This window comes from Osmerus eperlanus, chromosome 16 (assembly GCF_963692335.1).
Source record: "Osmerus eperlanus chromosome 16, fOsmEpe2.1, whole genome shotgun sequence".
Classification (NCBI taxonomy): domain Eukaryota; kingdom Metazoa; phylum Chordata; class Actinopteri; order Osmeriformes; family Osmeridae; genus Osmerus; species Osmerus eperlanus.
Genome location: NC_085033.1, coordinates 12,231,014 through 12,244,217, shown reverse-complemented (window position 1 = coordinate 12,244,217; position 13,204 = coordinate 12,231,014). Strand labels below are relative to the sequence as shown.

The 13,204-nt window shown below is 44.9% G+C and overlaps 3 protein-coding genes across 3 annotated transcripts in view; 1 reads left to right on the top strand and 2 right to left on the bottom strand.

Annotated features, from left to right (window-relative positions):
* Nucleotides 1–335: 335 nt before the first annotated feature.
* LOC134036577 (CX3C chemokine receptor 1-like) lies at nucleotides 336–1,560 on the bottom strand. Its single transcript, XM_062481576.1, has one exon. It carries the CDS (start codon nucleotides 1,558–1,560, stop codon nucleotides 553–555), a length of 1,008 nt encoding a protein of 335 aa, XP_062337560.1. The 3' UTR covers nucleotides 336–552.
* A 2,119-nt stretch (nucleotides 1,561–3,679) lies between these two features.
* Nucleotides 3,680–5,325, bottom strand: LOC134036610 (chemokine XC receptor 1-like). Its single transcript, XM_062481608.1, has one exon. It carries the CDS (start codon nucleotides 5,226–5,228, stop codon nucleotides 4,161–4,163), a length of 1,068 nt encoding a protein of 355 aa, XP_062337592.1. The 5' UTR covers nucleotides 5,229–5,325; the 3' UTR covers nucleotides 3,680–4,160.
* A 1,088-nt stretch (nucleotides 5,326–6,413) lies between these two features.
* The window catches only part of LOC134036090 (FYVE and coiled-coil domain-containing protein 1-like), a 10,579-nt gene continuing 3,788 nt past the window's right edge, over nucleotides 6,414–13,204 (top strand). Inside the window, 12 exon segments of the mRNA XM_062480843.1 lie at nucleotides 6,414–6,979; nucleotides 7,085–7,174; nucleotides 7,281–7,387; nucleotides 7,606–7,731; nucleotides 8,642–8,748; nucleotides 9,042–9,185; nucleotides 9,902–9,992; nucleotides 10,320–10,928; nucleotides 10,930–11,095; nucleotides 11,098–12,677; nucleotides 12,869–12,961; nucleotides 13,150–13,204. Coding sequence (XP_062336827.1) covers nucleotides 6,949–6,979; nucleotides 7,085–7,174; nucleotides 7,281–7,387; nucleotides 7,606–7,731; nucleotides 8,642–8,748; nucleotides 9,042–9,185; nucleotides 9,902–9,992; nucleotides 10,320–10,928; nucleotides 10,930–11,095; nucleotides 11,098–12,677; nucleotides 12,869–12,961; nucleotides 13,150–13,204 — 3,199 coding nt within the window. The 5' untranslated portion in view covers nucleotides 6,414–6,948.

The window sequence follows — 13,204 nt, the reverse complement described above, 5'->3', positions numbered from 1 at the left end:
TCTGCCCTTGACACATATCCATGCGTTAACAGTAGATGGTTTAGTTAATTAAGTTTTATCTTCCCATGAGAGAGCTTTGTGGTGCCGGTGGGCCAGAGAGCTCTCCCAATTCACCCTGTATCTCTCTCTACAGCCATGGAAACATCCACACTGGGTTACCTAGTGACAAAATCCATGTGTCTTACTCAGACGACAAATTAACATGACTAATCCTTTCACATAATGACATCACATGCATCATTACATTTTAGAACTAGACTTGGTCAGGGGCAACTTCATTCAATCTTCTAATATCACTAATAGGAGTGACACCAGTCGAATGACTAAAAAGGCATCAATGTACATTTTTAAATAATAGTTGAAACTGTTAACTCTTGGCACCATTTACTGTTGCATAGAAATTCAGTACAGCCAGTCACATTTTCACTTCTGCAGATGGTGTGTTATTTTTTAATGCTTTTGTGTTGAAGTCCCCCTATGAATCAGCATTATGTGTTCTTTGTCAGTCTGTGTAAAGACATTGGCCAAAACTCAGTGTATTTTTTATTGGCATCATACCCAGGCCTGGTAACTGACAATGGTTTGACTTGTATGAGAGATGGCTCTCTGGTTTCCTTTAGATAGACAGAAACTGCAAAACGATGAAGGAAGATATCTCCTATATTTCTGCCCTCCAAACACATGCAACAGTGGGTTGAGGCAGCAGTGGCTGTAGGCAAGAGTGTGACAGATGTAATATGCAACGCTTAGCGCCTCATCCATGTTCGGCATATAGTCGCCAAGCAACCTCAAGGAATGGAGGAAGAGCACAACATTATACGGTGCCCAACAGACAAAAAACCCCACTACAATCCCCCAAATCAGTTTCATTGACTTGTTGCGCCCCCTGAGTCCGCTGTGGGAAACAATGGCGCAGATGCGAACATAACAAAAAGTTATAACAAGGAACGGTAACAGGAAAAATATGAATATCTGGAGAAAGTTACCGACGACCTCCATGTTTCCCTGCATTGTAGAAACACAGCGTATTTCTCCATCAAAGCCATCGCTGGTCTCTGAGTACACCACCTCTAAAAGACAAGCCGCCACACAGAAGACCCAGAGCACAGCTGTTGTCAGACGGACACAAAACCTACGTCTGGCCTGGATGGACGTGGACACGGCTAGCACTATTGCAACGTACCGATCCACTGACAGCGCTGTCAGGAAGCACATGTAGCTGTATAAACCCAGGAAGAAGGCTCCGCTCGCCAGCCTGCAGGCCCACTCTCCAAACAACCAGCCATGGAGGTGGTAGACGGCGAAGAAGGGCAGGGTTAGGGTAAAGATTAGGTCAGAGGTTGTGAGATTGAGAAGGAGGAAGTCTGAGGCCGTACGCTGTCCTCTTGTTTGTAGCAGACGGTAAAGGAGGAAGCAGTTTCCAGGAAGGCTGAGACAGAAGATGAGGCTGTAGCACACGGTGGAAAACAGTCCAAATTGAAAATTCCCCAGATAGTCCTGAGTGCTGTAGTTATCGTAGTATTGAGTGCTGTCGCTTGCATTCTCATAGCTGTACTCCATTTGACAATTTCACGAAGGGCTTGTATACTGGTTTGCAATTCTGATTAAAAAAGAAAGGAATAATTACAATTCAGTGGTCTAAAGAAAAGGGGAAATTAATACACATTTAAATCTCACAATTGCTAATGATTGTGCACTCAATATTACCAAATTTAAAAAATATATGTCTATTGGCCTTGCTGTCTTACATCCATTTCATTGTCGAAGACAGAGTACAAAAAAAATCAACAAAAATGCCATGGCAATTTATTATGCACATACATGTGTACTCAAAAAAACAATAAAAGCGTTAAGTGCCTAAATTGCTGAGCTCAGATATAATATATGAATATCATTCCATATTGTACCGTGAGTAGATCTGACCTTGTGCACTGTAGAGGTGTCACTTCATCTGCACAGTGGTTAAACAGATTTAAGTCTCACACACACACACACACACATAAATAGAATAGAAAAATAAAAGTTTATATTGCTTGTTCTCTCACAGACTTGACATGCAGTAACATATTTTCCAATATCATTGATTATTTTAGTAGTAGAATAATAATCAGTAGAATTAATTCACAAATTAATACGGAACGAGTTTTGGAGTTCTAGCTCTTGATTGCTAAGTAGGCTATGCAAATAAATATGAAATGTATGAGTCCCATACACCTAAAAGGGCTCACCATTCTTGAGGATCCAACCATTGTGTGCACTGGATATCTCGGAAGTTGCTCTGACCAAGACGTCTCTCCCTCTGGTTTGTGTCTAAACAGACTGACAGCAAAAAAGGCTGAACAAATACTTCTTGAATTTTTGCGAGAACATATAAAGGATTGGGTTCACACAACAGTGTAAATAGGCCAAGATGCTACACATTTCAATGGCAATGTATAATTTAACATCACAGAGTTCAGGTTTAAGTACTGACATAAGGATTATAAGTATACTATAAGGAGCCCAGCACACAAAGAAAGTCACAACCATTGACATGACAGCCATTACAGCCCTGTGTTTTTTCCTGGTTCGAATTTTGGTGGCAGCCTTCAGGTATTTCCAGAGAATGGCAGAGTGGCAGAAGATGATGATAGCCAGAGGGAGGAGAAACAGTAGAATGCCCTGGAGTTAGTTTCCCACCATCTCTCCAGGGGCCTCGAAGTTGCTGGATTCAGCATTACAGCAGAATTTAACAATTATCTCCAGTTGCACCACCTTTGAATTTATGGCATCACCAATGGAGGCTGCAATACTGATAACCCAGGCTGCCAAACATGCCCACCATGCGGACCTCACCCTTCGCGAGGCCAGTTCAACACCACAGTCACAAATCTGTCAATGGTCATGGCGGATCAGTAGACCCACAAAATTAGATCCTAATTACAAGTTTACATGTAAAGTCACAGAAGATCCAATGGTTCAGGAAGTACATAGGCCAGAAAGGGAGGGTGATGGCAAAGAGGAGGTCGGAGGTGGCAAGACAGGACAAACAAGTTGGGGACCTTCTTTATGTCCTCGTAGAGAAAAAGGACTCACAAGACCAAGCTGTTCTGTTAGGTAAATCTCTTTATCAAGAAGTGCACAGATTCGTCGGATTCAAGGAAAGTTCCATAGTTTTATTTCTTGCAAGCAAGGAAACAAGTCTGACTCGGTTTAGAGTTGTCTGAAACGTCACAGTAAAAGGTAATCCTTTTATACGTGTTCTGAACAAACTTACAGGATGGAGACAAGACTTTTGTCTCTCCCATGTGGAGGCAGAGGTCTATCACCTTTGAATGTCAGTTAGTCGGTCTAAAGCTTGTGGAAAGTTTCATGCTTCGTCTGCAACAGTTTTTCACACCTGCTGCTCATACATGCACTGCAAAGATCAAACAATCAGCATATTTAAGCAAGGCTTGAAGTTCAGACAAAGAGGAACATTCCTTGGGTGTTGAGCTTCTGCTCAACCACCGCTGCATCTCGCACAGCAAGTAACATGTTTCGCATTCATTACGTTTCAAATTGTGCTTACATCATGTGTGCTACTTGAAGGATCGTGTTTGTTGTTTTTGTTCACCACATTGCTGATGTAATTTTTACAAAATGTACACGTCATGATAGTAGTTTAAGTCAATTCACTCCTCTGTCTAAATATCTTTATTGACCAATGTTTTTAACAATAACAAAAGAGTATGCATTTAACAAATGAGAACAAGTATTATGACAATCCAAAAGCATCTTTATTTGACAATACATTTCTAAATGTAAAGCAATTCTTATTGAATAGCACTGCACAGCATACAGCTCAGACGGTATTTTTTATTTCACATGCAAAAATTGTGGAACTACTTTAATGAGTTATTGTTTTACAAATCACGTCACAATAATTATTTTAGAATTGTTATTGCAGATTTCATTCTAATATAATAGTATCCTAAAAAGCATCAGAGCAGAAGGAAAAAGAAAGAGGTCAAAGGGGAGAATAATAATTGAAAAGCTTTCTGTAGCATGCAGTGAGCTTTCTGTAGCATGCAGTGAGTAGATGTTATCTAACCCACACCGAGCTCTTTTGATTGAAACATATTTCAGCTTCAAAAAAGAAGCTCTTCCAGTGCCGGGGTACATCAAACCCTTTCCCTCACCTACAACGAGAGCTCCTCACCACTAGTAATGGATGTGATTGTGAGCCTATGGTTCCTGTAGCTTGGACGGTTGCCTTTCTGACACAAACTCTGCAACATTTTCTTCAAGTGATTTTTAAATTTCACTCCAAGAAAAACATAGAAAACAGGGTTTAGGCAACAGTGTGAACAGGAAATGAACCGGAAGACATAGAAGAGACAGTCTAACTTCGCACTGTACTTATTGATATTCAGAAGTTCGTTTGAGTTGACCGAAGCATTTTTATTAAACTGAGAAAAAGAGAGAGTCCTCATAAATGTGACCACATTGTATGGTGCCCATACCACAAAGAAAGCAACGAACAGGCAAAATATCAGTTTGACAGTACGGTATCTTCTTTTGCTCCTGGTTGGGGGGGGGTTCAGTAGCCTTAACAGTATTTGACCATAGCAAAAACAAAACACTAAAAAGGACACAACAAAAAGAGCATTCTCCTGGTAAAATCCCCACGACCTCCAGACGGGATGCATATACCCACAATGACTTTTCTTTTCAATCCCTTCAGTCTGGACTTCGCTGAAGATGACGGCTGGTGTAGCTGCCAAGACACTCAGAGCCCAGATCCCCATGGAGACGAGAAGGCTGAAACAGCTCCTGGTCCACAATATGTCTGACAGGGGAAAGATGACAGCCAGGTAGCGCTGAACTGTCATCACTATCAGAAAGAAACCACTGCTGTAAAATCCCACACAGAACATGAAGCTGACAGCTTTACAGGTGGGCTCACTCCATCTCCAGTCTCCACTCTTATGGTATTCACCCCAAAAGGGCAGCCCCACTGTGAAGATCAGATCGGACAAAGCCAGGTTCATGATCAATGTGTTGGTCAAAGACCTGAAGTTCTCATATTTGGCTAGAATGACTAGCACTAGGATGTTGCTGAACAAACTGAGCACAAACACAATCCAGTAAAGCCATTGGATTGTGTCTTTTCCAAACCAGACACAATTTGGTTCATGTATTTCATCCTCATAATCGGTATCGTAGTAATCAGTTGAATTTTGCAGATCTTGACCTTCTGTATACATGTTTCTTGAAAAGAAAAGCAATTAATTACAAAATGATCATGGGATGAAACATCATTTAGTCTTTACAGTCCTATATGTCATGGGTTATTTACCTCTGAGAATGCTGTTGTCCACTTCAGCAATGTGTGTAATGTGAGGAGCTGTAGCCTAAGTACAGTATACTGAAATACGTTTTTACACCTATAAGTCAGATGATACAGGGTATCTGTTCTCCAAATACAGGTAACAGAAAGGTGTAGTTCCCGTAAGTCTGTATTTGTTCTCTCCACGTTTGTCCTATAATGAACATAGCCTATGAATATTTCTGTTACAATCGTGACAGAAATAGTATAGATCTAAACTAGAGAGGCTACAATTTCTGGGGAAATTGTGAGTTGTGCTTGCGTCCATTGCAGCTGGGACAGTTTTTTTCACAGGTGTACTTACATTTTACAACTTAAAAACTGGGGGACCAAACACACAGATCTAGAAGAAGTCAAGAAAGCAGGGTTCAGGATTTATGTACTCAGTTATTACTCTGCAATAGGGGTGTGCCTACTGCAAAATGTTGTATCGATCCGATACCAAGTAAATATAGGCCTACAGGGCCAGTATTGCGAATACCAATACCGTTACTTTTTACTTTACTTAAAAAAGCAGCTCATCTACTTTCATGTAGGGGAAAGCATTATTGCCTCATAATTTATGAAGTGAATGCATCATCAATATGCACATTTGAATTTTCATGATCATTGAATGATTTTTCCTTTAATTAGTTGATCATGATTATGATCATAATAAAACACGACAAGAGTTTTGTCAAAAATACTGTTAGGCTCTAGTGTGCTGCTGGGTCATGTTACTGCACGTGCAGCTTTTACCTCCCATTTGCGCGCAAAATCTCCAATAAAAAACACTCAAAACATCCCGTATTATAAAACAATTTCTATATAAATTGTACGTCCCCCCCCCCCCCCCCTTTTTTCTACACCCCCCTGCTTGTTCTTGTTTAAAAATACATTTATACAAGATTTACTCTGCAACCAAACTATCGGTTGGTGTTGGTACTCCAATGTACCCATTGGGTGTCAATCCTGAGAAACGCCCGCCTTTGTGCTAGCATGTTCACTCTTGCCTTTTCACTTGGCTGTCGGGAACATTTGAAACATCAAGTACGTTAACGTCTGATTTTACAATTTTGTACTGAACTTTGAATTCACAATAACATCAGAAATGGGTATTTTAAGTAGGCTATTAGTCATTAGTCCGAAGCATGTTCGGTTTTAGTCGTGTAGGCCCGTAAACCTATTTTCCAACAGCAGGTGCATGATTCTAGTAATGTTGCTGTAGTCTCTCTACACCAGTCTCTCTACACCAGCTAAAGAGTGATGTGACATGATATTCAGTTTCTTAACCTTCTTAACTAAATGTATCATCGTCGTGGCTGCAGTGTCTTCGTTTTCCTTTTAAACAGAGAGACGTCAACAACTTGTTACGTCAGTGGGAAAACCCAGTACAAAGATGTTGGGCAATCAAGTTCTAGTTCGTTATGGGGCCTTGGGAAGATTCCCGAAAATTAAGGAATATATTGAAACCTGTTTATGATGTAGATACGATTATAATTGTCAATATTTTACCCCAGCAACACTTCACCAATTGTCGTTAACCGTACAAAAATCCTGAATTCACCATCATGGGCAAACAATGCATGCATGACCAAAATAGTTAGTGGTGTCACGAGATGCGTTTCCAGGAAGGAGATCAAATAATATGTTAGTGCTCTGTTGCTCCTTCAAAACTATCTTACACAAATATTTGATCTGCTTTTAACTTTATTTGGTAATGCTTCATCTAAATCATTTGTATTTGTTCCTCAGTCCCTGGGCCCCCCTTCCTCCCCCTCCTCATCATGGCTTCTGCTTCTGTTGGGGAGAGTCAACTCAAAAGGATCATCAGAGATCTGCATGGTATCTAATATAGTGTCTGCTCCCAGTATTGTGATGATGGTTCTGTGTAATCAGTGCTGTTTTCAGTTTGTAAAACGATCAAGCTAACTGTCATTCTTATGTGTAGATGTTGTAGCAGAGCTGTGCAAAGAACACAAGGAGTGTGGTGAGCCAATCACGGATGACAGCCCCAACCTGCACAAGTTTTCATACAAATTTGAGTACCTACTACAGGTATGAAAATGTACTGTAGCACTTAAATCAAATGAGTGTGTTTTTCAAGGGGTGTATATTCTGTTTCTATGAATTGGGACTTCCTCTGTGTTATGACAGTGGCGTATACACAAAATGCTTATGTGTAAGACCTGGGCCTAACTCAAACCGCAAGCATGTCTCACCATTTTCTGTCAGCTGTACAAATATAAATTCAAGTTTTGGGTTTGGGCTCCCAGTTTGACCAGAAAGAGAAGACAACCTTTCTGGGCAACAGAAAGGACTACTGGGATTACTTCTGTGACTGCCTGGCCAAGATCAAAGGGGCTAACGACGGGATCCGCTTTGTTAAATCCATCCCAGAGGTAATCCTGAGGAACTGACACCCCTCTCAGAGACACACAGCATCTGCCTAATCATAGGTTGCTCTCATTCAGGACAGGTATGGCTCAATGCGTCAGAGCTGCTAAGGTGTAGTTGCTTATTGTCGTACTTGCGTACCTGCTCCCTCATCTCTCTGCCTTCTCTGAGGGAACTGTGACGCGGTGAGTAACGGACAGTAGATATAGTACAGATTAATCTCGCGCTTTCTAAAAACCTATTTTGGGCTACTCTTGGGAAGATACAACATATTTTTGGTTCAAGTGAATGAGATTACAAACATAAGATGCATTGAACTGAGAGAGTCAGTGTAAAGGCTTGCTAAAGTAGCTAAACAGGTTTTATGGTGATTGTTTGGGTCATGGTTATCCCATGGGAAGCCACTACAGGAATCCTGGTATCTGATTGGTTCTTATACTTCTTTTGTGACGTGTTGTAGTTGTACAAAAAAAAAATCAAGTGACAATGAAAGAAGGCGGTGAATAGGTCAGGAATAGACCGTCTGGTGTCGTAATGGTGTTGGTGACCTTAATGTAGTCCTACTGTCCAGGATACCTCCCTGGATACCAGCAGGACTACTCTGCTGGTTTGGTTGATGAACTTTGAGATCAAAGCGTATTCACATGGAACTTGTGGGTGCTCCACCAGAACACTGAACTGCAACTTTTAAGTTGTTATTCTTAGCGGTTATTTTGAGGTATAAGCTGATTTACACTTAAAGTAACTTCTCAGCCATGGTTTAATTTGTGTGTGTGTGTGGCTGTAACCCCTGAAATATTGTCTGAACTTTACTCTTCTGAACCTTGATTATCTGCTTTGATTACCATTTATATTTTGATTTGAAAGAAAGCTTCTGCTAAATGATTACATTGTAAATGTGTGTTTGTGTCCCAGCTTAAGACATCCCTGGGGAAAGGCAGGGCCTTCATCCGATATTCTCTGGTTCACAAGCGGCTTGCCGACACTCTGCAACAATGTCTCATCAACCAGAGAGTAACCTGGTAACACAATCTCTCTTCTCTCACTTTCTCACAACCTCTTGCTCTTTTTCTCTCTCTTACTCTGTCACACATGTTCTTGCTTCAGTAGGTTAAACAAATAAATAATAATTCTTAGTAATTGCGTTTTTGTAGAAATGTACCCACTGATTTCTCTTCCGTTGTGTGGTTCCTCTTCTGTAATTGTGTCGTAAGGATTTCTTCCTCTTTCAGTCACTATGGTCTGGTTGCCAATTGAAAACGTGTGTGTGTGTGTGTGCGTGCGCGTGTGCTTGGTCCCCCTTCTCCTCATGCAGTGACTGGTACTATGCCCGCAGTCCCTTCCTGAAGTCTCACCTCACAGCTGACATCATCAACCATCTGTATGAGCTCAACGAGATCCACTTTGATGTAGCAGCCAGAGGTCATGATCTAGATTCTGATTGGCCAACCTTTGCCAGGTATTTTACCTTTCAATATTTGTCTTGACCTTAAGGTGTGTGCGTTTGTGTGTGTGTGTGTGTTCATGGGCACAGACAGAACAAACCACTTCCCCACATCTAGCCAAAATGTCATACTCACTTCTGTGTATCACCACATCCTATTGGTCAAGGTTTTTTTTCTTATGGGCTGTACTAAATTCTCCGTAAATGTTTTCGAATTTACCTTGTGTACCGGCAGCATCTTCTGCTGCCGGTAACGTCGTAGAATAATCTTCAAAGGGGTTAATGAATGAATGCAATATGAGTAGCTAGGCTAAATGCCTGAAAATATCACTAGAAGGGAAAACTTAAAAGGACGTTTAAGTCATAGAGATTAGGTCAATTTTTACACCGGTCTGCCAAATGTATTCGTTTTGATTCAGCTATGAGGCTGCCTCTTGCAGGGGAAATGAGAAGATATCATTTTCATTCTACACTTCACTCGTATTTTGAGTTGTAGGCTAAATGAGCAGCAAAAAAAAGATGCTTTTAAATCTATGTCATCTTTATAAATAATAAGTAGGCCCTATGCATTTTTATATAAAATATACAGAAATATCAGTTGTAAAAATGTCATTAAAAAACGGACCCCTGTGCAACCGACGCAAGCAAGCACACCCTACAATTTCCCCAGAAATTGTACCCTCTCTAGTTATTATTATTATTATTAATAATAATGTAATGTGTCTGTGCAGGAGGACTTTGGGAGTTAACTCTCCTGCTTACCCATGGAAAGCTCCAAGTCGTTGCTCCAGTGTCAACAGCCTGGTTAGCGGCTACTCACAGGTACCCTACAACATAATATGATGAAGCCACTATGTTTTTCTTCATACTAGCACCATTCTCAGGTCATATCAACAGTCTAACGTACAATAAAAAACTATTCTGATTCTATTCCATGATGGTGGTTTGAAGTGTGTAGAGATTTAACTGTTGGGTCTCTCTCTCTTCCCCCCCCCTTTCTCCCCCCCCTCTCTCTCCCCTCCCCCCTCCTCCTCCCCCTCCCCCCTCCTCCTCCCCCTCTCTCTCTCTCTCTCTCTCTCTCTCTCTCTCTCTCTCTCTCTCTCTCTCTCTCTCTCTCTCTCTCTCTCTCTCTCTACGTTTATCTTTTAGGCTCAGGAGTTCCTCCCCATCCCAGACTTTGGACAGAGCCTACTGGGGGACCTGGGAGAACTGGGAGAGCCCTCCCCTTGCAGTGTAGCCGATGACCTCCGTATTGAGCTTGACCAATCAGAACTGAGGCAACAGGAGCTGCTGGAGCGTGTGCGCGAGTTGGGGGATGAAACAACCGAGCTGAGGGGTGTGGTCAAAGACCTCGAAGGGCAGATTCTGGCCTCTCAGACCACACCCCCAAGGCGGGAGCCAATCACAGACCCCTCCCGACCTTCGGGGGTCAAGGCGAACCCAGAAACAGCCAAAGGGGAGTGGCTCGAAGATCTCGGAGCCGGCGGAGGAGCACCCCAAAGAGAACTGCAGGCCAGATTGACTGCGGCCGAGAACAAGAACATGGAGCTTCTCTCCAAGCTGGATGACACCCTGAACGAGAAGGGCCACCAGACAGCCAGCTACTGCGACTCAGCCTGGAAGATCCAGGAGCTCCTGGACAAGCTGAAGGCTGCTGAGGAGGAAAGGCTGGAGGCCAGGAGGGAGGCCGAGGAAAGGTCGAGCTACGCCACGAAGCTAGCTCAGGAATTGAGCGTCCGGGAGGAGGTGTTGGAGAAAAAAACTGGCAGAGTTGAAGGCGGCAAACCAGCAAGAGCAGGACGCCATGTTGAGACGAGCCGAGGACCTCCAGGGCGCCATCGGTCGTATCCAGGGAGGGCTCTCCTTGAAAGAGAAGGAGTCCGGGAACCTGAGAGCCCAGCTGCAAGACCTGCAAGCCTCGCTGGAGGCCGGGAGAGGCAAGCGGAGGAGCTGAAGAAGAGGCTGCAGGAGGAGAGGGAGGACATGCTGCTGCCGAGGTGCTCTGAGGGCAGTGCCGGCCAGAGGGAAGCGCTAGAGGATCAGCTTCAGGCTCTGAGAGAGCAGCTCAAGGCCAGGGAGACAGAGCTGGCGGAAAGCTCAGCGAGAATCCGACAACTGGAAGAGCACACTGAGAAGCTGACTCAAGAGAATCCGAGCTATTGTAATTCCGGGGCTGGGACTGAGGCCATGGACCAGGACACTAAGCAAGCCCTGCATGACCAGCTAGCTACCCTGAGGGCCTCAGAGAAACATCTCAAGTTCCGGTTGGATGCAGCTCAGTTGACTGTGGAGGAAAGGGAGAGGAGGTTGCTGGACGAGAACCAGACTTTGGTGGAGAGCGTAGAAAGAGCCCTTATACAGAGAGAGGCCTCAGAGACTAAGCTCAAGAAGCTCGAGCAGGAGAACAAGAACCTGACGGAGGTCGAGGCGGCGGTGAAAGAGGAGTTGGCCTCAGCCCACGTAGAACTGGCCTCTGTCACAACCAAGGCCTCGGAGATGGAGAAGAACCTCAAGGTGTCTGAGAAGCATCAGACGGACCTCCAGGAGAAGCTGGGTGAGGCGGAGCCTCGGCTCCACGAAAGAACCCAAAAATGTGAACTTCTTCAAGCCAGGGCAGAGGAGCTGGAACGCAGGAGCGGGGACCTGGAGAGGGAGAAGGGATCGGCGGAGAGCTCCCACTCTGAGAAGCTGTCCAGGGACAAGAACCAAGATCCAGCTGCCTTGTCCCTGGAGGTTCAGGAGGCTTCATCCAGGCTGGTGCTCTCTGAAGCCCACCTGGATCTCACCCAGCGGGAAGTGGCCAGGCTCCAGGCAGAGGTGGTGGGGCTTCGCACGGCGCTTCAGGCTGGGTCTGAGGAGCACATGAAGACCCAGGCCCTGGCGGAGGTGACGGAGGCCTCTCGAGAAGACCTCCGGGCCCTGGCCGAGCAGCTCAAGGCCCAGGTGGAGGAGCTGAACCGGCGCCACGTGAACGAGCTGCTCCGGTCTAGGGAGCGAGAGGAGGCGCTGGGGCGCGAGCGCGACGGCGAGGCCCAGGCGAGGGCCGGCCTCGCCGCGGAGGTCACCTTGACCCGGGAGGAGCTGGACGCCCTGAAGAGACGCTACGAGGCCCTGGCGCTGGAGAACAGCGAGGCCAGGGAGGCGCTGCACCTCGCCAACCAGGAGACGGCCGAGCTGGGCGTTCACGTGTGCCAGCTGACGGCGGAGAACGAGGAGGCACGCCTGCGCTGGGAGGGCGTGTCCACCCGGCTGGAGGAGCTGGAGGAGGCGGAGGCGGTGAAAGAGGCCGACGGGCTCAACGCCACCATAGTGGGGCTTCGTCAGGAGAACCAGTCCCTCCTGGCCCAGCTCCACCAGGAGGACGGCCTGCCGTCGGCCACGGAGCAACTCCAGGAGAGGCTGGCTGAGGGGGAGGCCAGGGGCCTGCAGGAGACCGGGGCAGAGGAGATCCAGGCCCTCCGGGTCCAGCTCAGCACCCAGGCCCTAGACCACCAAAAGCAGCTCCTGGTTAGTCAGAAACCAGGCTTGACTAATTGCTTACCACAAATCAACGCCAGATCTAGACTTAACAGCCAGCAGTTGGTTGATAGCTTCTTATTTACAAATGATTGATCATTTACATGCAACTAGATTGTGATAAAAATGTCTTCTGTATTTATAGGTGTAAGAGCAAAACTAAAATTGTTGTTTCCATCCAGGTTATGAAGGAGGAGTTTCAGGAAGTCAGATCACAGCTGGAGGCAGAACAATACACGGTGTTAAATATGGAGACCAAAGTAAAACATCTAGAGGTGAGGGCTTTTACTTTCAACCTTGTACATTAGACACAAGCCAAGAGTATTTTTTTCTCCCAATATCAACTGCCGTTTCACAATTTACCGAGTCCACTGGGAACCAGGATTGGCTGTGACTGATGCAATGCAGTCATGACGTATTGTCATTACATCTGTTTGCTTGCTTGCTCCGGTATGAACCACAGAGCGAGACCCAGAGCTATACTCAGGCGATAGAAGAGAAGAATGCTCAACTAGCCA

Bases quoted from the DNA above. Each gene is read 5' to 3' on its own strand.
- LOC134036577 (XM_062481576.1), bottom strand. From the start codon at position 1,560: ATGGAGTACAGCTATGAGAATGCAAGCGACAGCACTCAATACTACGAT.
- LOC134036610 (XM_062481608.1), bottom strand. From the start codon at position 5,228: ATGTATACAGAAGGTCAAGATCTGCAAAATTCAACTGATTACTACGAT.